General features: G+C 41.4%; 1 protein-coding gene across 5 annotated transcripts in view; it reads left to right on the forward strand.

Annotated features, from left to right (window-relative positions):
* Window positions 1-26,083, forward strand: part of GPCPD1 (glycerophosphocholine phosphodiesterase 1) — a 60,723-nt gene that overhangs the window by 8,388 nt on the left and 26,252 nt on the right. For all 5 annotated transcript variants that reach the window (XM_075925726.2, XM_075925727.2, XM_075925723.2 and 2 more), the window contains exons 3-11: window positions 2,050-2,146; window positions 4,569-4,653; window positions 7,543-7,618; window positions 9,861-9,902; window positions 11,661-11,784; window positions 17,802-18,045; window positions 21,873-22,035; window positions 23,518-23,650; window positions 24,360-24,414. In XM_075925726.2, coding sequence (XP_075781841.2) covers window positions 2,050-2,146; window positions 4,569-4,653; window positions 7,543-7,618; window positions 9,861-9,902; window positions 11,661-11,784; window positions 17,802-18,045; window positions 21,873-22,035; window positions 23,518-23,650; window positions 24,360-24,414 — 1,019 coding nt within the window. The remainder of the gene's footprint in view (window positions 1-2,049; window positions 2,147-4,568; window positions 4,654-7,542; window positions 7,619-9,860; window positions 9,903-11,660; window positions 11,785-17,801; window positions 18,046-21,872; window positions 22,036-23,517; window positions 23,651-24,359; window positions 24,415-26,083) is intronic.

Genomic DNA, 26,083 nt, shown 5'->3' on the forward strand with positions numbered 1-26,083 from the left:
CCCGAGGAGGCCCTGTCGCTCTCCCACTCCCAGGCCAATTATGGAAAAGTGCTGTGTGCTCCTGGCAGGGCGGAGGAAACTTCATGTGCTTCCCCCAGCCCAGGCCCTAATTGCCCACCCCTGTAGTAAGTACATTGGCATATTACCCATCTATCTTTATATGTTAACCATGGAGAGTATAAAGTAGGTCTGAATTCTGTGTTTTCATATTTTAAAGAAACTATTTATGCAAAATATGATAATTACTATTATTGGGACTGAACAACCTCAGTAACATCATTTTAAAATTTTTTAAATTTTGCATATACTCTTCCCTAGTATGAGAATTTGAAATAGTTGTCCGAGGTAGTGACTTTGGCACAGACTCACAGCTTTTATTAAGGTTTCCTGTGTCTCTGTAGGAGTGGTTCAAGTTTAATAGGTGAAAATACCTAGTCCATTGACATGACAGGTAGCTTAGTCTTCATTAATTCCAGTTTACTGATGCTCATGTTTCTGAAACTGAAGTGATATTTTCCTTTGAGCTAAAATGCTGCATCTTTGGTCTCAGCCCAAAGGTGAAATTATTTTTGAAACATGAAGTTAAAACAATTCAACTTTTTTAGTGAGGATGAAACAAATTCCAATCCTGTGTTTAACTTTTTAGGAACACTTCCAGTGGAAATTACTGAAGTTTAAAATTGTGCATATAAAGATTATTTTTAATTAATGGGTAATGCTATTCTAGGCATTTTGGGGAGGGACCTGGTGAGTAGAGGAGGAAAGAGGTCAAGCTTACTAAAATGTTCAGTGAGCATCTGTGAAGACCTGTAGCAGGACCAAATGAAATCCCATAAGGGTGTTAAAAATTTGGTGTGTTCTTGGGTGCGTAGACTGCTCCAAAGTGGAACAGTTTGCATGAGGGGCAGGGGGCAAGGCTCTCTGTAAAACTACAAATAACTCAAATTGTTCCAAAAGTACTGTTTTAACATCAAGAAAACAATGTTGAAGTTGTGCAGTTCAAGTTAATCAAGGGGGGAGGGAGAGGAAATTCTTGAGATTCTCAATGTGAAGGCCTCACCAGAAACACAAACGCCTTAATTTGTCCATGCTGTATGTCTCGTGTGTGTGTGTGTGTGTGTGTGTGTGTGTGTACGCATATGCACAACCACTAATATTGTGGTGCTTATAGTCATATACACATAAGAAACTAAGATGAACAAGGTTGAAAGCTTCAGAGTGGTAGCCAACTTAGTTGGTAACAGGAAAAACAAGTAGTTTAGTAAAGACTAAATAGTTACAAGAGACTGAAGAGACAAGTACTGAAGCTTGAAAATGCCAAAATGCATGCCTACAGAAATTTAATTCTGCTGCCTTCTGTGCATGCATTGTGACAGTGTTTGTTTATATGGCCACATACTATTTTTTTTCCATTTAAAAAAGTATAAAAGAGAAAAAGGTAAATATTTGTTCATGGTAAAGAGCATGTGCCTTCTGAAGGCTTGCCTTGCAATGGAACTAGTCACCTGGGAAAAGTGAAGCATGTGCATAAATATTTGTGAATTTGAGGCTTAAATTAGCAGCCTACTCTCTTTGTGCTTTCCTTTTTGTTGAGAAACTTAAATATAAACAACAAATTAGTTGCTACTTATTGGGTACATTAATTCTGCTTGTGCTACCCACTAAATATTTGAAATGAATTTCAAGGAAACTGACTTGGCATCAAGTATCTGTACTTCAGAATCTGCCTGTACTATTGCCTGAGGTGACTGAGCAGCTATGCTGCAGAAGAATGTGGTTGTCCCAATTATTTAGCAGTAACTGTCAGTAACCCTGCCTTTCTATAAACTGGTGAGTAAACCCTTCAAGATGGGAGACGAAATTGGAAGCAGAGTCAGTCCTGTAATAACATAACTTTTGCATGTGTGTGGAGAGGACAATTTACTGATGAGGACTGGATTGGGGTCTTTCATATATTATAAAAATAGACCAAATAAAGTTTTTCAATTCTTTCAATTGCTCTTTGTAATTGAAGACAACTCCAAGTAATTTTGATTATTCTCTTCGTAGGAGAGGTTTTTGCAATATGTGGGAGCTGCAACTCTTTAGGGAACTGGAATCCTCAAAATGCAGTGGTCCTTCAGGCTGATGATGCCGATGATGATGGGTAAGCATTTAGTGGGGGGGTGGGAGGGAACTGATCTAATTCTTAGATTTTGATATTGAAAACAAAATTCTGAAAATTTTGCACACAATTCATAAAATTCCCTAGAGTATTTATCTTATTGGGTATTTCCATAGCTTGATCATTTGGAAAGCATTTTTAGGAACAAAGGCATTTTATAAATTCCATTACATTAATACTTGCAATGAGCTTTTCCAGTTATGAGTGGTGTCCCTTTTGGAATGGAGTTGTAGCACTGCTCAAAAAATGTTTTTAGTGCAGATCATCCTTAACAGCACTTTAAAAACATTTACTATAAATCTGTAGTAAGAACATTTTTGTATAGTTGTGAATAGGGAAACACTAACTCGTGTTGCATGAATTTTAAAATACAGGCAGTCCCCGGGTTACGTACAAGATAGGGACTGTAGGTTTGTTTTTAAGTTGAATTTGTATGTAAGTCGGAACTGGTACATATTGTAGGGGAAACTCTAGCCAAACATTTCTCCAGAGCTCAGTTTTATTCTCCCACACCTCACTTCCCTCAGTCCTTTATTCTCAAGCTGAGGTGTCTGTTGAGAAAAGCCGCTCCACGTCTCCCTGGTCTGCTGGGGGGCGGCGCTAGCTTCGTGTCTCCCTGGTCTGCTGGGGGGAAGCAGCTAGTGCGGGGTTGCCTCACCCCGTTTGTAAGTAGGGATCTGATGTAAGTCGGATCCATGTAACCCGGGGACTGCCTGTAGTTTAGTATGCGAATAAATACTGCCAAAAGACTCACTGAGTAGCCATGTTAGTTTGTAACTGAAAAATGTAAACAACCATTCATTGTTTAAGTTTTTACTGCAAAAAAAAAAAAAAGTCAGCCGTTTCCTTAAAATAAGTTACCTGTTTGGTGTTTTTTTTTCTGGTTTAGGGAATAACATGCAGGAAATTTGTTTCTAACTTTGCCAATGACTGTTTGTGACCTTAATCATTTAACCTGTTTATCATTTTCCTCCATCTGTAAAATGTAGGGATGTTAACATGTAGACAACTACACAATTAAGCAATAAGCCTGGTTTTATCAGTTAATCCTGTTGGTTTGGAGGGTGGTGGGAGCAAGTGCCCCACCTCCCACTCCTGCGCTGCTGCCTCTGATAGAGAGGCAGCAGTGTGGAATATGAGGGGGGGCAGGCAGGAGTGGATATGTGTGATGTGCATATTGGCTCATGTGGGCCTGCCTTCCCCCTCCCTCGCTGCATCCTTCAGAGGCAGCCTCTGTTCTGAGCTCCCCATGGACAGAGGCTGCTCTGCGTCTCTTGGAGCAGCCTCGCTCTGTGGCAAGCCTGGACCCTCCGTGGGCAGAGGCTGCTTTGTGGCAGCAGCACCTGTCCACAGCAGGGGTCTGAGTGCACTGTGGACAGTGGCTGCTCCACATTCAATGGAGCAACCTCAGTCCACCAATAGTTCAGACCCCTCCCACCCCCCAGGCAGGGGCTGCTGCTATCCTGAGCTGCTGCCTCTGTATCTGAGGCAGCAGTACAGAGTGGCAGGCAGCTAGTCAGTGAGAGGAGCTAGCTTTTAAATAGGCTTCCCTCATGGACTCATTCCCCCTGCCACCCTATGTTACTACCTCTGATGGGGAGTCAGCAGCATAGGGTTGCAGGGAGCTCCCCAGGAGTGGAGCCGGAGTGCCCTGACTGCCAGCCTTGTCCTCAGGGACTATACAATAGTTGAGTAACGATGATTAACTACATGAATTCTTAACTATTCAATTAACCGATATCTAACATCCCTAGTGGCTACATGACTATTCAGTTACATACTATCTAACATCCCTGGTAAAATGAGGATAAGAATTTTTACCTTACTTTGTAAACCATGTCAGACCTATAGACAAAAGATAAAATGGAAGTGCTATGTATCTTCTTATTTCACTTGATGCATGCTTACATCAGCTAGAAGATAACTTTTTGTGCTATTACGCTTGGTTTATTTTATAAGATGTATGGGATATATTACTGTACTGACAATGATGCACGTTCTGACAGTAGTGCACTTTTGACTGTAACATTCTGAATGGTTGAATCATTATATTGTAGCAATAAAATCTTACTGAAACATCACCATAAATATTGTAAAATGCTTTCAGCCTCTCGAGACATTTTAGAGGTTCATTTAATAAATTCAGTGTTGCTATTCAGGTTGTAAGAAAGATGTGCAAATACACTGGCAGTTTCTTTGATTAACTTTTTTAAATAATTGCCTCTTTCAATACCTTTAAAAAATAAAAAGCAATCAAAAGAATGTACTTGGATGGTTAAGTCATTTTCCCCAAGCCATGTTTATATACTTACACATTTCTATAAAACTTTGTTTTGGGCTTGCACTAAAATCTTTTGAAAAACTTGATGTATTCAGATGCTTTTAAAAACTATTTTTTCCATAGCATGTTATGGAAAACTACTGTTGAACTCACTAGAGGAGTTGCTGTTCAATATCGATATTTTAAAGGGTGCTTCCTAGAACCCAAGGTATGTATAAGTTTTTAAGCTGTCTTTTTTTTAATTTTTACTGTAATACTTTATTTTAATTTAATTTAATAAAGAGTGTCTTATGACTCCAACAAAATAATAAAGCATTAAAAGACAGTCTTAGTCTCTGACAACTACTATTACTGTATGGAGTTGGTTACTTTAGCTGTTCCTATTTCCCTGCCTATCAATTGCTGGCTTTTTGTTCCTTCTGTAAAATGCATGATGATCACGCAGATCTTCAGTACATAAAAAATCCCTCCTAACTGCAGGTCATCTTTATCTGTTCTCACTAGAAGTAATCGTTAAAAGCCAGCAACTTTATTAAACAGGGTAAGAGTATTGAATCATAGTAACATAAACATATAATAGGTGAAGAAAATTGTTAATTTAAGTAAACTTGCTGAAATTCTGCTGCCTGTGCTTTAATATTAAATTATTTTTGATAAAATATCTTAAATGTTAACTACCTCTCTTCTTGTGCATTGACCAGATTTTAACTGCTTTCATTTAAAAAAGCAAAAAGTTGAAACATTCCAATATTTTTTCATAGTTCCTATGTAGACATTTGCATCTTCAGTTTTTACTTGGTTTTTAACTTTTTAGGAACAGTCCCAGTAGAAATTACTGAAGTTTAAAATTTGCATTTAAATTGTTCTGGCATTCAGCTGTCTGCTTGTAAATTACTGCCCAGCTTTTTATATGGCATATGAGATTCCATTTTGAGAATCTTGGATTTGGAGGTATGTCTGCTATCTCAGTAGTTAATCTAATCATAGTACAATGCATGTTTAGGTACCTGGCATGACACTTATACAGATTACATTGATAAATTCTTCAGGATAGACTGACCTCCTTTGATTGTACCCTGCTTTTGTTGTTTAGCTTTTTGGAGAGGTCACTCGCTTACTTAATGGGAGCAGCTGTGGGCACCTGCCTCTCTGCTGGCAGCCAAAGATTTTGCTATAAGAATCCAGAGTGTGTGTGTGTCAGCCAAAAAGTATATGGGTCTGTTACAAGAAAAGAGGGAAGAAACTTGACTTCATGTCCCTTTCAACTTACAGAATTGTCTAAAATATGTGTTTTCCCTTTCCCTCTTCTATCCTTGCAATTCTGATCTTTCTTGCTCTCTGTTAATTAGCATAACATTACCAAAAGAAAGACTAATTGTGTAAAATCTTGTTATAACTAGATGTAGTCTTCCTTTTCAAGCAGCAAGTGCTTCATAACTTTGGGATATGTATTTTGCATGAAGTGGCTTTGGGTGGGATATATGCAGCTTTGAGCTAAATGGGAACTTTGTATTACTGCAAAAAGCAAATGCAGAGATCAAACCTAAATTTACTTAATGCTTTTAAATCTTTGGCTTTTGGGGTCAGCTGATGTAAAAACCTTAATAGATTGCATATATTTAACATAATATCAGGAAGTCCCGTCTTATATTAAAAAATTGACACTGAGCCATAAACATTTACAGTGTTCACATACTTCACTCATTCATATTGGACAATTTGGACAAACTGAATCCCTTTTTGTTAGCAAATTAAGTTGTTGCTGTTAATTTGAAACAGATTTAATGTTTGCCTATTTTTTTTAAAATTCATCTGAGACCAAACTGGTGTTGGTGCTTGTGATGCTGAACCATATGCTTTGTAAGGGAAGGGACGATGTAGGCTTGATGAAATCGAGTGGTTTAGCCAAAAATACTAGGATGGTGAACCCTGAAGATAGCTATCAGCACTTTCTGTAGCAAATGGAACTGTGTTCTGATAAGAGAAGTAGGTAATTTAAAAATGTTGGAGTCCAGTTCAATACAGATTATCTAGAGACTTGGACCCAGTAAAGGCTCAGTTCTTGCTTCTGCAGCCAACCAACTGGTTATTACAAGTTCTAACTTAGAAAGCAATTTTAAAGCTCTTTTGCTCTTGGTAAGAGAAACAATCATTGTTCTCAATATCTAATTTGCTTTCTACTAAAACCAAATAGTGCATACAATAGGCAAAGTTTGGAGGAGAACTGCACATTTAATCTATCTCTAACCAAAACTAACCATAAAGGACTTCACTGATAGCTTGTTGTGTTTAAAGTTGTTAAAAGCAAATTTTTTTGTAGTGAGAAACTCCTAGTCTTCTGCCTGGCATCTTCGTCCCCATTTTGTGGATTCTTCTATGAATACATTCTCCTTTGCCCTAGAATAGTCTGTGTAAAATATTTTAATTTGGATATATGATTCACCTAAAATGATGACCTTTCTTCTTCTCTTTAGCACTTTGAACACTTTCATCATGCTTTTGCTATGCCTTTTAAGTGGTATAAATTTTTATATTCCTTTTTGTGGCAGCGAACCAAATTCAGATCTTCAAAATACAAATAGATGAGGTAATACTGAAGAAAAGGACCTCTTCCACAGTCAAAACAGTTTACCTCAGTTTAAGTTTCTCCCTAAATAAAACAGACATTATTTTTTTTTCAAACTTTCAACTGAAAAAACACAACCAAAAAGAGTTGTGTAGAATGCTAGAAGCCTATCAGAAGCAATAAATTGAAGAGAGATTCAGATAATTAATGCTAACTCTTGCAGTACCACAGATTTAAAACAAAACCTGAGTTCAGTAAAAAACTTTGTTGTTGGACAGAGTAATTTTCAAATAAAGTAGTTATAAACTTTGATTTTAATAACGGCATCCAACTTCTCCATTCCCAGTCCAAATTTGTCATAGTGATATGTCTCATCAAGTTGCATCATCAGCAGTCTCAGTGGTAAGAAGCAAGCCTTATCTTTTCTTATTCTTTAGCATATAAGTTAAGATCACAAGCATCCCACGTGGCATTGTGGGTAGAATATCCGATATAAAAGATTATTGCAGACATTTAACTTTTAAATTACAGACTATCGATGGTCCCTGCCAAGTCATAGTTCACAAGTGGGAGACTCATCTACAACCACGATCAATAACCCCTTTAGGTATGGGCATCAATTGCATTGGTTTGAGGCATATGCATAAGATTACTAATATTCTGCACATTGGTTTAGTAGGATTGACCAATAATTTATAGCTTTAAAATATTTAAATTTAGTAATGTTTGTTTAAGAGAAACAATTTTTAAGCATCATGGACCTCATTCTCCACCTTAAAATTGTCAAACTTTTAAGCTCTGGGAGTAACTGCTTTTAAAATGCAATGGATTTGGAACTGTTTTCTAAATTTTTGTCTGAGTCTTCCTGTTTCTATTTAAATTGGAGTTTAGCAAAGCTTTTTGATATTTGTCACACTTTGAGACTGAGGCTCCATAGTTACACTTTTAAAATAAGTGTGGAGAAGGGGAGGATATTAACTTACCCATGTTCTTATTCAGATAAAGTTCCAATATAAACTTTAAAGAGAACTTTACTCCCAGTAACTGGGTATAGTAAGTAGCTATTACTAACAATAGCAATAGAAATCCAAGTGATGGAGCTTTTCCTAACTGGTAAATACCAAAAATCTCCCTTTGCTATGGGGATATATGATACTAACTTGATTATAGTGGCTTCCTAGGAGTTTTCAAAAAATCCAAAATTTCTTTTTAAAAACTGAGGTCTTTGAGTGTAGTTTGGATCGCTTTATCAGCCATAAATTGGCACTTTATATATACTTTTGTCTAGTATATCAGAAGGCCGGTGTTTCCTATCCCTGTATTAGTTCATTCTACATATATTAAATACCTTCTGCTTACTGGAGAGTGTGTAACTTTTACTTGCAATCCTCTATTTAAATATTTGTTAGAACTAATCCTATGTACCGGAAGGGATTATTGTTGCTTACTAGATTGTGAATTAGAGCAGTTAAAGATTTCTGTGTCTGCAGCAAATTGGGGTGGTTGTTTTTTTTTTGTATGTTAGCAATTTGTATCCTGGTTTTTATATTTCATCCTTTTACTGGACTCTGTGTCTATTGCATTTGGTTTACCTTGCTCTGAACAGTTTAAATGAATTTAAGTGATAGTCAGCTTTTTTCTTTTTAATCTCTTAGTCGTTGGAAAAAAATACACTGGTCTTGTGAGTTCTGTGGTGGTTTTTTTAAATGTAAAATATGTTTCCTAGGAAAACTAAAGTACAAGCAGTCCCCGAGTTACGCGGATCCGACTTATGTCGGATCCGCACTTACGAATGGGGCTTTCTCGCCCCGGAGCTCGCAGGCAGCGGGACCGCCCAGAGCGTAGCGGTCCCACCACCTCGACCTCCGGGGTGAGAAAAGCTGCTTCGGGTGCCCCTGGTCTGCTGGGGACCGTCTCCAGCAGACCAGGGACACCTGGAGCAAAGCCAGGGAGGCGGAGGGGTCCCGCGCCTCTGAGGCTTTGCTCTGGCAAAGCCGGGGAGGCGCGGGACTCCGCCGTCGCTGCAGCTTTGCTCCCGGTGTCCCTGGTCTGCTGGAGACGGTCCCCAGCAGACCAGAGGCACTGGGAGCAAAGCTAGTGTCCCCCCCCCCCCCCCCCCCCAGCAGACCAGGCTTTTGTTGTGGACCCTGGGGTAGAGCAGCTGGGGTGCTGCCGGTTTGGTCCTGCAGGGACCAACCTGGCAGCCCAGCTGTTCTGTCCCAGGCTCAAGATTCAGCCGCTGTTGAAACTGATCAGTGGCTGATTCCAGGAAGCTGGGGGCAGAGCAATTCTGCCTCCAGCTTCCTGCAGTCAGCCCCTGGTCAGTTTCAGCAGCAGCGGCTGAATCTGGAGCCAGTTCCGACTTACATACAAATTCAACTTAAGAACAAACCTACAGTCCCTATCTTGTACGTAACCCGGGGACTGCCTGTACTGATAAATCTAATGAAAAATAAGAGCTTATTTCTTAATATCTTAAATGAACTTCCCAGTGACTGATTTATTTATAAACAGAATGACTATATTAAACTGTCTTTTTAAAGACTGAATATTGGAGCTGTAAAAAATAGTAAAAATACAGTGAATCTAGCAATGTCTAATACTAGCAATATATAATGTAACCTCCTTTCCTTCACTTTTCATTTGGAAGACACGTGGCATCTCATGAAACTTCTGTGGAGATGGCACTTTTTTTAGTTTCTGTATTTACTAGACTTTTGCAATAACTATGCTTATTCTTTGTGTTTTTTCTTCTTAATTTTAAGTAGACATGTAATTTTGACACTTGACTCTGCATAAGGTTAAGAATGCTAACTAGTTTTCTTCCGTTTCCACCCCTTCAATTCTAGAAAATGACATCGCTGTTGACGATGGGCAGTTTGGAATCCATAGTAAGTAAGATGTATTATTTTACATATGGCTTAAACAAAACATTTGTGAATGTCTGAGGGTCATCTGCTTCCTGGTGATACCCCGTTCCTGAGGAAGAGCACCAGCCATGTGCCAAGGAGCTATTTCACTGAATGCAGGATGCTGTGGCATCATGTTATGGGCATGCTCTTTCATACTCCCCGAATTCTGCCTCTCACTGATGTATATTAATTCTTAGATTTGGTAATATCTTTTAGGACTTGTCTACACTACAGAAATTGGTCAATGATCAGAAAGCCCTATAATAACATTAGACTCCTGTCAACACAGCTTGCAGCTCAAGAATTAAAAGTAAGAGCAATGCACTGTAGGTAGCCATCACACAATCTTCCTCACCACCTTCTGCTGCTAGCACTTGTGGATTGGCAGAGGGGATTGTCGAGCTCATCTGGTAGTGTTCTCCAACGGTCGATTCTGGGGTTGGTTTTATTCAACATTTTTATTAATGATCTGGTTGAGGGGATGGATTGCACCCCGAGTAAGTTCACAGATGACACTAAGCTGGGGGAGAAGTAGATATATTGGAAGCCAGGGATACAGTCCAGAGTGACCTAGACAAATTGGAGAACTAGGCCAAAAGATATCTGATGAGGTTCAACAAGGGCCAGTGCAGAGTCCTGCATTTGGGATTGAAGAATCCCAAGCACTGTTATGGGCTGGGAAAGTAGCAGTTCAGCAGAAAAGGGCTTGGAGATTACAATGGATGAGAAGCTGGATATGAGTAAACAGTGTTTCCTTATAGCCAAGAAGGCTAATGGCGCATTGGGGTGCATTAGTAGGAGCACTGCCAGCAGATCTAGGGAAGTGATTATTCCCTTTTATTCGGCACTGGTGAGGCCACATCTGGAGTATTGTGTCCAGTTCTGGGCCCCCCACTACAGGAAAGGATGTGGATGCATAGGAGAAAGTCCAAGCAGAGGGCAACCAAAATGATTAGGGCGCTGGAGCACATGACCTGCGAGGAGAGGCTGAGGAATTTGGGCTTATTTAGTCTACAGAAGATTGATTGGGGATTTGAAAGCAGCCTTCAACTACCTGACGGGGGGGTTCCAGAGAGGATGGCGAGAGTCTGTTCTCAGTGGTGACAGAATGAGGAGAAATGGTCTTAAGTTGTAGTGGGGGAAGTCTACTTTGGATGTTAGGAAAAACTATTTCATTAAGAGGGTGGTGGAGCACTGGAATGGGCTATGTAGAGAGGTGGTGGAATCTTCATCCCTAGAGGTTTTTAAGTCCCAGCTTGACAAAGCCCTTATTAGGATGATTTAGTTGGGATTGGCCCTGTTTCCAGCTGGGGTTTAGACTTGATGACCTCCTCAGGTCTCTTCCAACACCATGATTTTGAGAAGCTGAGGATTCTTTTTTTTTTTTTCTACCACTAGGTTATTCACAAGGTTCCTGATTCTCTCAGGGCAGGGATTGTGTTCATACTTGTTTCCTTTTGGAGATGGCTTTGTGTAACGACACGTTGCTGCCCTAAGATGTCTGAGTTGGGGTGGGGCAAAGATGTGGATGGATCCAGAAACATTTGCTAGTAACACCACTAAATAATCCCTTTGGTTAGATGCTGATATGTGGTTCCAAGTATGCTAGACTGCACCAAAGTAACTAGCTATATTGAGTCACATTAGAATACCAGCATCACTTTTGAAATATTTTTAAGTATATTGATGTTTCTATTTTGTAATTATCTAACGATTTTGTCCTGTTTACTTTGCCAGATGGTGTTCAAACTCTGGATTCTGGATGGCTGACGTGTCAGACTGAAATAAGATTACGTCTACATTATTCTGAAAAACCACCTGTCTCCATATCCAAGAACAAATTTAAAAAATCTAGGTTTAGGTAAGATCAGCATAAGTTGCCATTTTTGTAATAACTTCCATTACCAGTTAAATACTGTAGTATGCTGACATGCCTTAACATAGTTTTATAGCTAAAGCTATAAATAACGTTTGCAAATATGCATTACTATGCCCTTCCTAGATATCAGAAGCTTTGCTGAACATCTCGTTGATAGCACCACTGATTTAATGTTATAAAGTGCCAGGGGAAATCAACCTTCACAGGATTTTTGCATACAGTCATAGCAGATGTCCTCAGCTTTTTCTGGGCCCTGTAGGTTTGGTGGTAATCATCAGTTAGATCTACATGGCTGAATTCTGTATAAATGTACTCATGTCACTAAACAGACATCTCTCTCAGAAAGGTTCCACACCCAAAATCTTTCTATTTAAAACCTGAAATTGCATGTGCTATGTGACCTAAGAGCAGGTGTATACGAACCAGCGACCTGCCAGGTTCTGGTACGTGATAGGATTGATTGTCTGAAGTCCATTGGACATTCAGACCACAATTAAGCTGCCTGTGGCTGCCATGTCCATTGTCTTGTAGCAGCAGATTGGATTTCATAGAATACTAGGATTGGAAGGGACCTCGAGAGGTCGTCCAGTCCAGTCCCCTGCCCTCATGGCAGGACCAAATACTGTCTAGACCATCCCTGATAGACATTTATCTAACCTACTCTTAAATATCTCCACAGATGGGGATTCCACAATCTCCCTGGGCAATTTATTCCAGTGTTTGACTACCCTGACAGGAACTTTTTCCTAATGTCCAACCTAAACCTCCCTTGCTGCAGTTTAAGCCCCTTGCTTCTTGTTCTATCCCCAGAGGCCAAGATGAATAAGTTTTCTCCCTCTTTTAGATACCTGAAAACTGCTATCATGTCCCCCCTCAATCTTCTCTTTTCTAAACTAAACAAACCCAATTCTTTCAAAGGACAACTAAAATGATTAGGGGTTTGGAACGGGTCCCATATGAGGAGAGGTTAAAGCGACTGGGACTTTTCAGTTTAGAAATGAGGAGACAGGGGGGATATGATAGAGGTCTATAAAATCATGACTGGTGTGGAGAGGGCCGATAAAGAAAAGTTATTTATTAGTTCCCTAAATAGAAGAACTAGAGGACACCAAATGAAATTAATGGGTAGCAGGTTTAAAACGAATAAAAGAAAGTTCTTCTTCACACAGTGTGTAGTCAACCTATGGAACTCCTTGCCAGAGGAGGCTGTGAAGGCTAGGACTATAACAGAGTTTAAAGAGAAGCTAAATAAATTCATGGAGGTTAGGTCCATAAAAGGCTATTAGCCAGGGGATAAAATGGTGTCCTTGGCCTCTGTTTGTCAGAGGCTGGAGAGAGATGGCAGGAGACAAATTGCTTGATCATTGTCTTCGTTCCACCTTCTCTGGGGCACCTGGTGCTGGCCACTGTCGGTAGACAGGCTACTGGGCTAGATGGACCTTTGGTCTGACCCAGTACGGCTGTTCTTATGTTTCAGCCTTCCTTCATAGGTCATGTTCTCTAGACCTTCAGTCATTCTTGTTGCTCTTCTCTGGACCCTCTCCAATTTCTCCACATCTTTCTTGAAATGTGGTGCCCAGAACTGGACACAATACTCCAACTGAGGCCTAACCAGCGCAGGGTAGAGCGGAAGAATGACTTCTCGTGTCGTGCTCACAACACACCTGTTAATACATCCAAGAATCATGTTTGCTTTTTTTTTTTTTTTTTTTTTTTTTGCAACCGCATCACACTGCTGACTCATTCAGCTTGTGGTCCACTGTAACCCCTAGATCCCTTTCTGCCGTACTCCTTCCTGGACGGTCGCTTCCCATTCTGTATGTGCAAAACAGATTGTTCCTTCCTAAGTGGAGCACTTTGCATTTATCATTATTAAACTTCATCCTGTTTACCTCGGACCATTTCTCCAATCTGTCCAGATCATTTTGGATTATGACCCTTGCAACCCCTCCCAGCTTGGTATCACCTGCAAATTTAATAAGCGTACTTTCTATGCCAATATCTAAATTGTTGATGAACATATTGAACAAAGCCAGTCCCAAAACACACCCCTACGGAACCCCGCTTGTTAGACCTTTCCAGCAGGATTGTGAACCATTAATAACTACTCTGAGTACGGTTTTCTAGCCAGTTAGGCACCCACCTTTATAGTAGCCCCATCTAAGTTGTACTTGTCTAGTTTATTGATAAGAATATCATGCAACACCGTATCAAATGCCTTACTAAAGTCTACCACTTCCACCACTTCTCCCTTATCCACAACACTCGCTATCCTATCAAAGAAAGCAATCAGATTGGTTTGACATGATTAGTTCTTTACAAATCCATGCTGGCTGTTCCCTATCACCTTGCCACCTTCCAAGTGTTTACAGATGATTTCCTTAATTACTTGCTCCATTATCTTCCCTGGCACAGAAGTTAAACTAACTGGTCTTTAGTTTCCTGGGTTGTTCTTATTTCCCTTTTTATAAATGGGCACTATATTTGCCCTTTTCCAGTCTCCTGGAATCTTTCCTGTCTCCCATGATTTTCCAAAGATAATAGCTAGAGGCTCAGATAGTCAAGGAGCTGATAGAGGAGGTATTCTAGGATGCATTTCATCAGGCCCTAGTGAGTTGCAGGCATCTAACTTTTCTAGATGATTTTTTAACTTGTTCTTTTTTATTTTATCTTCTAAACCTACCCCCTTCCCACTAGCATTCACTGTGTTAGGCATTCCTTCAGACTTCTTGGTGAAGACCGAAACAAAGAAGTCATTAAGCATTTCTGCCATTTCCAAGTTTCCTGTTACTGTTTCTCCTTCCTCACTGACCAGTGGGCCTACCCTGTCCTTGGTCTTCCTCGTGCTTCTAATGTGTTTATAAAAGGTCATCTTGTTTCCCTGTATTCCCATAGCTAGTTTGAGCTCATTTTGTGCCTTTGCCTTTCTAATCTTACCCCTACATTCCTGTGTTGATTGCCTATATTCATCCTTTGTTATTTGTCCTAGTTTCCATTTTTTATATGACTCCTTTTTTATTTTTAGATCATGTAAGATCTCGTGGTTAAGCCAAGGCGGTCTTTTGCCATATTTTCTATCTTTCCTACGCAGCAGAATAGCTTGCTTTTGGGCCCTTAACAATGTCCCTTTGAAAAACTGTCAACAACCCCTCAGTTGTTTTTCCCCCTCAATCTTGATTCCCATGGGACCTTACCTATCAGCTCTCTGAGCTTAGCAAAATCCGCCTTCCTGAAATCCATGGTTTCTGTTTTTACTGTTCTCCCTTCTACCCTTCCTTAGAATTGTAAACTCTGATTTCATGATCACTTTCACCCAAGCTACCTTCCACTTTCAAATTCTCAACCAGTTCCTCCCTATTTGTTAGGATCAGATCTAGAACAGCTTCCCCCCGGTAGCTTTTTCAACCTTCTGAAATAAAAAATTGTCTCCAATGCAGTCCAAGAACTTATTGGATAGTCTGTGCCCCTCTGTGTTATTTTCCCAACATATATCTGGATAGTTCAAGTTCCCCATCACCACCAAATCTTGGGCTTTGGATGATTTTATTTGTTTTTTTTTAAAAAAAAAAAAGCCTCATCTGCTTCTTCCACCTGGGTAGGTGGCCTGTAGTAGACTCCTAGCATGACATCACCCTTGTTTTAATCCCTTTTAGCCTAACCCAGAGACTCTCAACACTTCGTCTCCTATGTCCACCTCCACCTCACTCCAAGTGTGTTCATTTTTAATATATAAGGCAACACCTCTTCCCTTTTTTCCCTATCTATCCTTCGTGAGCAAGCTGTACCCTTGCATACAAACATTCCAATCATGTGTATTATCCCACCAAGTTTCTGTGATGCCAACAATATCATAATTGTACTTATTTATTAGCACTTCCAGTTCTTCCTGCTTATTACCTATACTTCTCACATTTGTATATAGGCATCTAAAATACTGATTTGATCTTGCCTCCCAGTTTTACCCTGACCCTCCTTTCTCTCTGCCATTATAGCCCACACTCCTTCCCATTTCTAAACCATCTGCCATGTCTCCATGTTCTCCATTTATCTGTGGGCTTTGCTCACCTGTCCCCGTCGAACCTAATTTAAAACCCTCCTCACTAGGTTAGCCATTCTGTGTCCAAATAGGCATACTTTGTGACATGAGTATATGTTTTGTACAGTGGTGAATATGAGAGTTCCAGGGTGCTGTTTTGAGGTACGGAGTTTCACAATATGTAGAGCCCTGCAAATCCATTGCACTCCACTTCATGTTCAGGGTATCACATACGCAGGTGTGAATATAGATATTCACTACTCTAATTTTTTTGCAAATGCAGATACAAATTTTGTGTCTAGAACCCTGCAAATTTGTGGATATCTGGATGTGGATCCAGATACCCATAGATCATTTCCGCAGATGTGGATACCTAGTTTTATATTCAGGCTAGGCCCTAACCATATGTACTCAGTAGTTTGCCTATGATTCAGTGGCTATGCTACTGCTTCTAGCATGCTAGCTCAGATGAAAGAGCTAGCATAGATATGTGTACTAAGGATGTTAAAGACTAGTCAACTATCCAATAAGCATTTGCTCATAGGATAGCTTTTTGACTAGTCTATAGGCACTTCCGCATTCCTCCTTTGAAATGTACAAGAGCCCCCGCTGGAACTCCGGGAAGTCCCACTGACTCCGGGCTGCACGCGGGTGCCTTTTTTGAAATGCCCAAGAGTTCCCAGCGAGGATTCTTGTGCATTTCAAAGCCATGGAGCCCAGGATCAGCGGGGTACTCCTCAGTTGATCCCGGGCTCCCTGCGACATTACCTGGGGAACCCAGGATCAACTGCAGAGGCTCCAGCTGCCCCTGGGCTCCCCGCAGCTGCCCATTTCAATCACGCAGATGCGTGGTTCAAAGGGACCGCCGCCAAACAGCTGATCTGCAGATTAGCTGTTCAGTGGCTATCCCTTTGAAGCACGCATCCGCATGATTCCAAGGGGCAGCTGCTGGGAGCTAACAGGCTGGATCCAGGCTGCCAGATCTGGCCAACGGCTATCTCACCAACACCCTTACAGTAGAGCAGTAGTAGCCAGCTGGGCAAGGAGGAGAAAGCTTTGCATGCTGTCCCTGCTCCCCTAACAAAATCCCCCGGCTTCCATTGGCCACTTAAAAAAAAAAAAAAAAAAAAAACACTGATCCTGGGAATTAAAGGGGCTGTGACTGTCTTTTGGCCACGGGTCAGTTCCCTTCTCTCCCCCCCCCCCCCCCCCCCCGGAAGTTTTGCTGCTATTTTTTGGGATGGGGGGCGTGAAGGTTTCTCAAAAAAGGGGGTGTGATGCTGAAAAGCTTGGGAACCACTGATCTAGACAACCCAAGTTCTCCTAAGTCCCAGGCATTTTTGAAACTTACCCAGTTTCTTGAGGTGTGATGCACAAGAACGTAGGCTATAAAGTTAAAATCTAAATCTGTAGAGCTGATTTGGAAAGTATAAATAGTAATGGGTCAAGGATGCGAGATGTAGAGAAGTACAGGTTGAGCCTTTCTAGTCCAACACTCTTGTCTGACAACACTTGTAGTCTGGCATGATGATTTTAGTTAGCCAGATGTCCACTTATGGATATGGCCAAATTTACTGCAGCCTTATAAAGTTTGTTTACAGCCACCAGTCCTAGCTCTGAGTTCTGTGCTGTTACTTAGCTCTAATTTACCCCTAAATGTCTTCTAAGAACCCAGGAAGCAGTGGAAGTGTTGCTAATGTTGCTAGACAATATTGACCTCCCCATGATCCAACACATTTTCTGGTTTGGCACTGGTCTGGTCCCAAAGGTGCCAGACTATAGCGGTTCAACCTGTATTATTCTACTAATATATTGCATTGAGATCTGGGTTGTCATGATGTTGAGGGAAGTGTAGGTAGTACAATGGCAGCTTTTGTTGGGCAGAATCCCACTACATCTCCTGTCACTGAAGATGCTTCACTAATTTTTTAGCATCTGATCTGTTTTTCTTTTTGGTGCATAGGGTAAAGCTGACACTAGAAGGCTTGGAGGAAGAAGAGGAGGAGGAGGACAACCAAGATAAAACATGTCTTACTCTTCATAAAACAGCAAACACCCTGGAGATCTCCTTAATAAGTGATAATGAATACAAATCCAGGCACTCTCAGCCAGAGTGTGGTTATGGTTTGCAGCCTGATCGATGGACAGAATACAGTATACAGACTATGGAACCAGATAATTTGGAATTAATCTTTGACTTTTTTGAAGTGAGTACTTGTCTGCCATGTATGTTAGGAAGTGATGAGTCCTAAGTGCAGAAAGGGATCATTTTAAATTGCTCAACACCTAGTAATTTTAAAAATACAGTTGCTAAAATATGTAGTTCAGACAAGTGGTTCTCAACCAGGGGTACATGTACTTATGGGGAAACACAGAAGTCTTCCAGAGGGTACATTCTGTCATCTAGATACTTGCCTAGTTTTACAACTGAAAAAGGACTAGCAAAGTCAGAGTACAAACTAAAATGTCATACAATGACTTTTTTATTCTGCTCTATACATTATACACTTAAATGGAAATACAGTGTTTGTATTCAATTGATTTTTATAGTAAAAATGAGAGCAAGCAATTTTTCAATAATAGTATGCTGTGATTTGTATGTATGACTTTGTAAGCAAATAGATTTAAAGTGAGTTGAAAAGTGGGGGTATTCAAGAAAACTTGGACTTCTGAAAAGGGGTACAGTAGTACAAAAAGGTTGAGAGGCACTGCCAGCTTCCGTCCTCTTCACGTGCCTCCTTCCTCCTTAGCCTGCCTCGAGCTATTGGGATCTAGCAATGCTGGAGGGCAAAGTTGTGTGATCAGCACTTTTTAAAGCATAGCACTCACCAGCCCGAATGCTTGTTCAGATAGCAGCACTACCTGGCATCTCAGAGGCTTGAGTATAAACAAGCTCCCTGTCCTCCCACTTCAGTTCAATGGAAATTGGATACACGGGTAGGAAGGATGGGGACACCCTGATAGCCCCCCAGATTTGTGCAGCAGACAGTAGGCAGGCTCCTGATCTGGAGCAGCTTGGCCAGGGCATCTCCCTCGGTGGGGAGAAGAGAGATGAGCAGGGGTGGAGTAGGTCCGCAACAGGAGGGCACTTCTATCCTGGAGTCATGTAGCAGCACCAACCTGACCACTGTGCCATGGTGTGTGATTAACAACTGTTAGAAAAACACATTAATTGTTTTGAGTTACTTGCATGTGTTAACTCTTAGCTGACCGTTTTTATTTACAACCTATTATTCCACAATTTCTAATTAAACTTTTATCACATGCTATACAGAGCATTAACCACAGTAACACTTGTAGACATCTTTCAAATATAGCACAAAAGAAAACAGCATAGAATATTAAAGTGAAATGGAAGTTATAAAGCTGTATTCCAGAGTTTGTGTAAAAACTCTTGGTGCTAAACTCTTGGTGCTAATAAACTCTTAGCAATAAAGTAATGTTTATTTTTTTCTAACAATATCTTGTCCTAGAGAGAGAGAATGTTGTTAGCTTGAATATATAATGAAATATAAATATATTCACTTATCTATAAGCATCATCTGCACAAAAATGATAAATATATTTAAACTTCAGTAAAGGCACAGGCAAGCTTTTTTTAACTTATTTTTGCCTCCATATTCAGATGTCCCTTCCCCCCTCCCCCGCCCCTCTCCCATTGTCTGCTTCAATAACAAAAGGGTTCAGCATCAGTGAAGGTTTTATTAAAAGCACAGTAGTGTTAATTGACGTGTTTTGACCTGTACATTTTCTCAGGCTAGAAAGTAGGTATATCTTCATATATCCACAGACTACTAGAAGGGACCTTGAGAGGTCATCAAGTCCAGTCCCCTGCCCTCATGGCAGGACCCAGTACCATCCCTGACAGATTTGCCCCAGGTCCCTAAATGGCCCCCTCGTGAATTTAACTCACAACCCTGGGTTTAGCAGGCCAATGCTCAAACCACTGAGCTATCCCGATAAGTGGACTTAGTGGTAGAGTAGCTCTGCAAAGTGTACATTTTATAATTATTGAAATGCTGGTTTTATATTTTAAAAAAAATAGTGAGTCAAAGATTCCCTGACACTCTGGATCCAGGATTCTTTTAAATGGAACAAACAATTCCACAAATGGTTAAAACAACAAGGAGCTCTGTGGCAACATAAAGACTAACACTTGGAAGGTAATAAGGTGATAGGGAATAGCCAGCATGGGTTTGTGAAGAACAAGTCATGCCAAACTAATCTGATAGCTTTCTTTGATAAGATAACGAGCCTTGTGGATAAGGGAGAAGCGGTGGATGTCATATACCTAGACTTTAGTAAGGCATTTGATACGGTCTCGCATGATATTCTTATTGATAAACTAGGCAAATATAACTTAGATAGGGCCACGATAAGGTGGGTGCATAATTGGCTGGATAACCGTAGTCAGAGAGTTGTTGTTAACGGTTCTAAATCCTGCTGGAAAAGGATAACAAGTGGAGTTCCTCAAGGGTCTGTTTTGGGACCCGTACTGTTCAATATCTTCATCAATGATGTAGATATTGGGATAGAGAGTACGCTTATTAAGTTTGCAGATGATACCAAACTGGGTGGGGTTGCGACTTCTTTGGAGGATAGGGACATAATTCAAAGTGACCTTAGCAAGTTAGAGAAATGGTCAGAGGTAAACAGGATGAGGTTTAATAAAGAGAAATGCAAAGTGCTCCACTTAGGAAGGAACAATCAGTTCCATACATACAAGATGGGAAGCGACTGTCTAGGAAGGAGCATGGCAGAAAGGGATCTAGGGGTCATAGTGGACCACAAGTTGAATATGAGTCAACAGTGTGATGCTGTTGCAAAAAAAGCAAATATGATTCTAGGTTGTATCAACAGGTGTGTTGTAAGCAAAACTCATGAAGTCATTCTGCCGCTCTACTCTGCACTAGTTAGGCCTCAGCTGGAGTACTGTGTTCAGTTCTGGGCGCCACATTTCAAGAAAGTTGTGGAGAAATTGGAAAGGGTACAGAGAAGAGCGACAAGAATGATTAAAGGTCTAGAGAACATGACCTATGAAGCCAGGCTTCATGAACTGGGCTTGTTTAGTTTGGAAAAAAGAAGATTAAGGGGGGACATGATAGCGGTTTTCAAATATCTAAAAGGGTGTCACAAGGAGGAAGGAGAAAATTTGTTCCTCTTGGTTTCTGAGGACAGGACAAGGAGTAATGGGCTTAAAGTGCAGCAGGGGAGGTTTAGATTGGACATTAGGAAAAAATTCCTAACTGTCAGGGTGGTCAAATATTGGAATAAATTGCCAAGGGAGGTGGTGGAATCTCCCTCTCTGGAGATATTTAAGAACAGGTTAGATAGACATCTGTCAGGGATGGTGTAGGTGGAGCTTGGTCCTGCCTTGAGGGCGGGGGGCTGGACTCGATGACCTCTTGAGGTCCCTTCCAGTCCTATTATTCTATGATTCTATGAAATGTATTAAGTTAAGTGTTGGTGTGCTAGAACCCACTTATATCATTTATATAGATATATTTTCATGATTAGAGTTTATACTAAGTTTGTAAATAGATTAAATGATTATTCAAATGCATAATTCTGTCTGCATACCTTCAGCCTTTTCTTTCCTCTAGAAAAATATTATATATACTCAACCTAATATATGAAATATTTATTTAAACTGTAAAATCCTGAATGATACACTGGGCTTTGTATGTCATGAAGCCAAAAAAAACTATGCAAACCAGAAGAAAGTGACTGCAATTTAAGGGTCTCTTAAATAATGTAGATTACTTGTTTCTAGAATTGTATCCAAGTCAGATTTCATATTTCTGATCAGTTACAGTAACATTGAGATCAGGTTTGTATGCAACACAGGTACATTTGAAGTTAAAAGGAGTGATCTTATAATGAAGCATTCTAAAGAGATGTTTCGTATTATATCAGTGCTTGTCTGCATCTGCCTGACAAGTGAAGTTGCTATGACCTGAGTGTTTATGTTGTCGTTCATACATCTAGCTGTAATTTAGTGTCTTGTTCTGTTTTTTTAATTTATCGTTTTTAGGAAGATCTAAGCGAAACAGTAGTACAAGGAGATGAACTTCCAGGCCATGTGGGTTCTGCATGCCTTTTATCCTCCACAATTGCAGAACTGGGAAAGAGTGCTGGAATTCTCACACTACCTATTATGAGTAGAATTTCAAGAAAAACCATTGGAAAAGTAAGAGGTATAGTTGCTACAAAACAACTTCAGTATAAACTACCTTTACAAGTGTGTGTGTGTGTGTGTGTGTGTGTATACACACATACACACACACACAGAGTTTTGTTTAAGGTGCTGTGTGGCCATTTAATACAACCATTTCAGAGTGCAGTTAAGTTAATGAAATTCTTCAAGTGATTGATCATGTACATTCCACATTAAGTCTGTGTGCTTGCGACATGCACTGGTGCTGTATTTTTCCCTTAGCAGTATCTGTAGGGAAGTGGCTCTGGCGCTCTCTGGAGTGGTGCTCTTAGGGCATAGCATAAGGAGTTCCGACCACTTCCCGCACCCTCAGTTCCTTCTTGCCACTTGTGACTATGCTGGAACATTCTGCTGTCTCATGCTAACGTTCTCATTGTTCAGCTTGGCAGACTTTCTCTGTAAAATAGTTACGCCTTAATAAAGTTACTATTAGTCAGAACTAGTTAGTTGGTCCTGGATGGGACTCTGCCTAAGAATAGGGTATTCCAGATCCCCAGGCTTCAAACCATGCAATTGCTGTAAACCTCTGATGCCCATCAATGATCCTTCCATGAGGTTAATTTACCTGGCTAAGTGAACAAGATTTTCCTGCTAGGCATTGGAGCACACAGCATCTTTTTCTCATGGATGAAGGGCCTCTTCTTTGCAGAGGATTTCCATCTGGACCACTTTTTGCATAAAGACTTGTTTTATGGACGGGCAAAGATCCCACTGCCACTGATAGTTGACTAGGCACTGACAAGGGAGCAGGCATCTTCGGTGATTGTCCTGGTGCACACCCCAATTCAGGACATCAGGCTGCCACTCTACAGGTCTTCTGTTCACATCTAATTATGCCATCCCTTAGCAGACCAGAGAAGACGCTGGATTTGGCAGAGCCATATTACAATCATCATGGTTGTGAACCACTACCCACCTCCGAGGGTACTGCTTGGAGTCACCTAATGTTGAATGGGAATGAACCATCACTTGAAGACAGTTACCTCTTCCATAATGTATTCTTCAAGTTGTGGTGTTCAAGTCTATTCCACGACCTTCCCTCCTTCCCCACTGTTCGAGTTTCTGGCAAGAAGGAACTGAGGCTGGGAGAAAAGTGGCACCCCTTTATACCATGAGGGCACCACTACAGAAGGGCACCAGAGCTGCTCCCCTACAGATACTGCCAAGGGGAAAAACTTCTGGCACCAGTGAATGATGTGCGCACACACCTAATCTGGAATGGCCATGAGCAAAGCATGTCAAACAGTCTTCTTTCACTGTATGATGACTATGTGGTGGTATTTAAACATAATTTCCTAGGATGTGTGTGTGTATAGTTACTATACATCAGGAAAATTTGTAGACTTGCAGTAAATTCTAAAATGCAGTGGCTCTGAAGTTGCTTTGGAGATGCAGCAAAACTGCTTTACTTAAACTTTCACATTCAATGATGTTCAAAACAATGTGCTTTCTTTTTTTATAGTGGACTACATAATTATTAAGCCAATATCAGGATACAATTGTGATATGAAAGCTTCATATGCTAAATACTGGAAACCGAGAACAACTCTAGATGTTGGACATAGGGGCGCAGGAAACTCTACAACAACTACCAAGTAAGTTCATGTGGACCTGAATTGTGATTTGACCAGTACCCATTTTTGTAGGTATTCAGTTGTGTAAATAGGTTTGCCACCTCAGTTTTTATAGGAAAAAACCTCATAGAATAAAATCACTTAATCTGCTAAATTTGAGTTTTTGTTTAAAATAAGCATTGCTGATCGTACTTTCTCTCTCTCCTCTCTCCTCCCTCTCTCTCTACCTCTACACTGGCATGATCGTGCGCAAGAACTCTTTTGCGGAAGAGTTCTTGTGCAAAAACTCTTCCAGAAGAGAGCGTCTACACTGGCATGTGCTTTTGCACAAGAGCATACATGCCAGTGTAGACTCTCTCTTGCTCAAGAAAGCTCTGATGGCCATTTTAACCATAGGGCTTTCTTGCACAAGAAATTCATGTTGCCTGTCTACACTGGCCTCTTGCTCAAGAACAGTTGCACGAAAGGGCTTATTCCTGAGTGGGAGCATCAGAGTTCTTGTGCAAGAAGCCCTGATTTCATACAGTAGAATGTCAGTGTACTTGCGCAAGAACTCGCGGCCAGTGTAGACAGGCAGCAAGTCTTCGCGCAAAAGCAAGTGCTTTTGCGCAAAATCGCACCGATGTAGACACAGCCTGTGTGTGTGTGTGTGTGTGTGTGTGTGTGTGTGTGTGTGTGTGGACATCGACACTGCTTTGTTTCTAACCACTTTTTTCCTTTTTTATTTCAGACTTGCTAAAGTTCAGGAAAACACTATTGCTTCTCTCCGGAATGCTGCTAGCCATGTATGTGTATATAGATTTATTTTCACCGATAACCTTTTCTGGTTTGTTTTGAAGATCTAGTGATTCTGCAGCTCAATTGGATAAATCTTAAGTGAAAAGAAAAGAATGGTCAAATACACAAAATATGGAGCATTGGTAACAACCTACAAGCTTAGTTCTTCGAGAGATAGAGATTAGCCGTGTTAGTCTAGTCTAGCTGAAACAAAAAACAGGACTATGTAGCACTTTAAAGACGAACAAGATGGTTTATTAAGTGATGAGTTTTCGTGGGTCAGACCCACTTCCTCAGATCAAATTGTGGAAGAAAATTGGCATGACCAATTTGGTGTATATATGGTCATGGGTCTGACCCACGAAAGCTCATCACTTAATAAACCATCTTGTTAGTCTTTAAAGTGCTACATAGTCCTGTTTGTTTCTTCGAGAGAGACGTCCCTGGTGGTGCTCCACAGTAGGTGTAGGTGCATCCCAGTGCCGCAGAGTGGATTCTTTATAGCAGCACATTGGGGTCGCGCATATGCGGCATGTGGTTCCTCCCCCGGCATCATCGCACAGGCGTGGCCACCCTCCCTTCAGTTCCTTTATACTGTCCTCGGCTCCAGACAGACCTCTGCAGTGCTCTTTGATCCTCATTAGTTCTTAGACATAACTAATCTGTCTATCTCCAAGTTCTCCCTAGTTGTTCTTAGGTTCCTTTAAAAAAAAAAAAATCTTTTCCTCATTTGACTTCTCCTGCCGTTTTACCATGACCTGGAACAATGAGCTCACTTGGGTTTAAATCAGGTGTGGGCAATAATTTTTGCGCCAGGGCCACTTCAAAAATTGTGTAAGTAGCCCCATGCAACCCCAGAAGGGGCGGGGCTACCCCACCCCCAGACCATGATTGGTCTGAGGGTGGGGAGCCCCTTTGCCTCCCTTCCCACTAGGCACCCATGACCTGGAAGAGGCTTGGCAAGCTCCCCCACCAATAGGCCAATCAGGGCCTGGGGGTGGGGGAGCACGCAAAGCCTCCTCCCGCCCTGGGATGTGCCGTGGGCTTCTCGCAGGGCTGGGGCAGGGTGAAGGAAGCTTCATGCAGCTCCCCCGCCCCAGGTCCTGATTGGCCTGGCCGTGGGGGAGTGTCGCAAAGCCTCCTCCGCTCTCTTCTCTCCCTCCCCCCCCCCCTGCAAGCAGCACATGGCACTTCTAAGTGCCATGTGCTGCTGATAGGGTGGGAGGAGGCTTTGCTTGCGTCCCCACTCCCAGGCCTTAATTGGTCTGAGGGCGGAGGGGAGCTCGAAGCCTTCCTCCGCTCTACCCTGCCCTGCGCGCAGGGCATGACGCTCTGAAGTGCCGCGCGCTGCTCGCAGGATGGGGACAGAGTAGAGAAGGCTTCAGGCCATCCCCAGGCCCTAATCTGCCTGGGGACGGGGGAGCAGCGGGGCCTCCGTGGATGGGATCCACCTGCTTGGTGGGCCGGATCCGACTCATGAAGGCCCTTTTGCCTACCCCAGTTTAAACGCTGTACAGTGTGCGATGACTCAATGCTGGCCTCAGACAGCCACAATAAATGTGTAAAATGCCTTGGGGACTCCCATGCTCATTGGGATTGTCCATACTGTGCTAAACTTAAGGCACGGACACGGAGAGACAGAGACCTCTGCTTAAAAAATGATTGGTAGAGAAGGGC

The sequence above is a fragment of the Pelodiscus sinensis genome, chromosome 3 (genome assembly GCF_052426305.1).
Source record: "Pelodiscus sinensis isolate ZL-2025 chromosome 3, ASM5242630v1, whole genome shotgun sequence".
Lineage (NCBI taxonomy): Eukaryota > Metazoa > Chordata > Testudines > Trionychidae > Pelodiscus > Pelodiscus sinensis.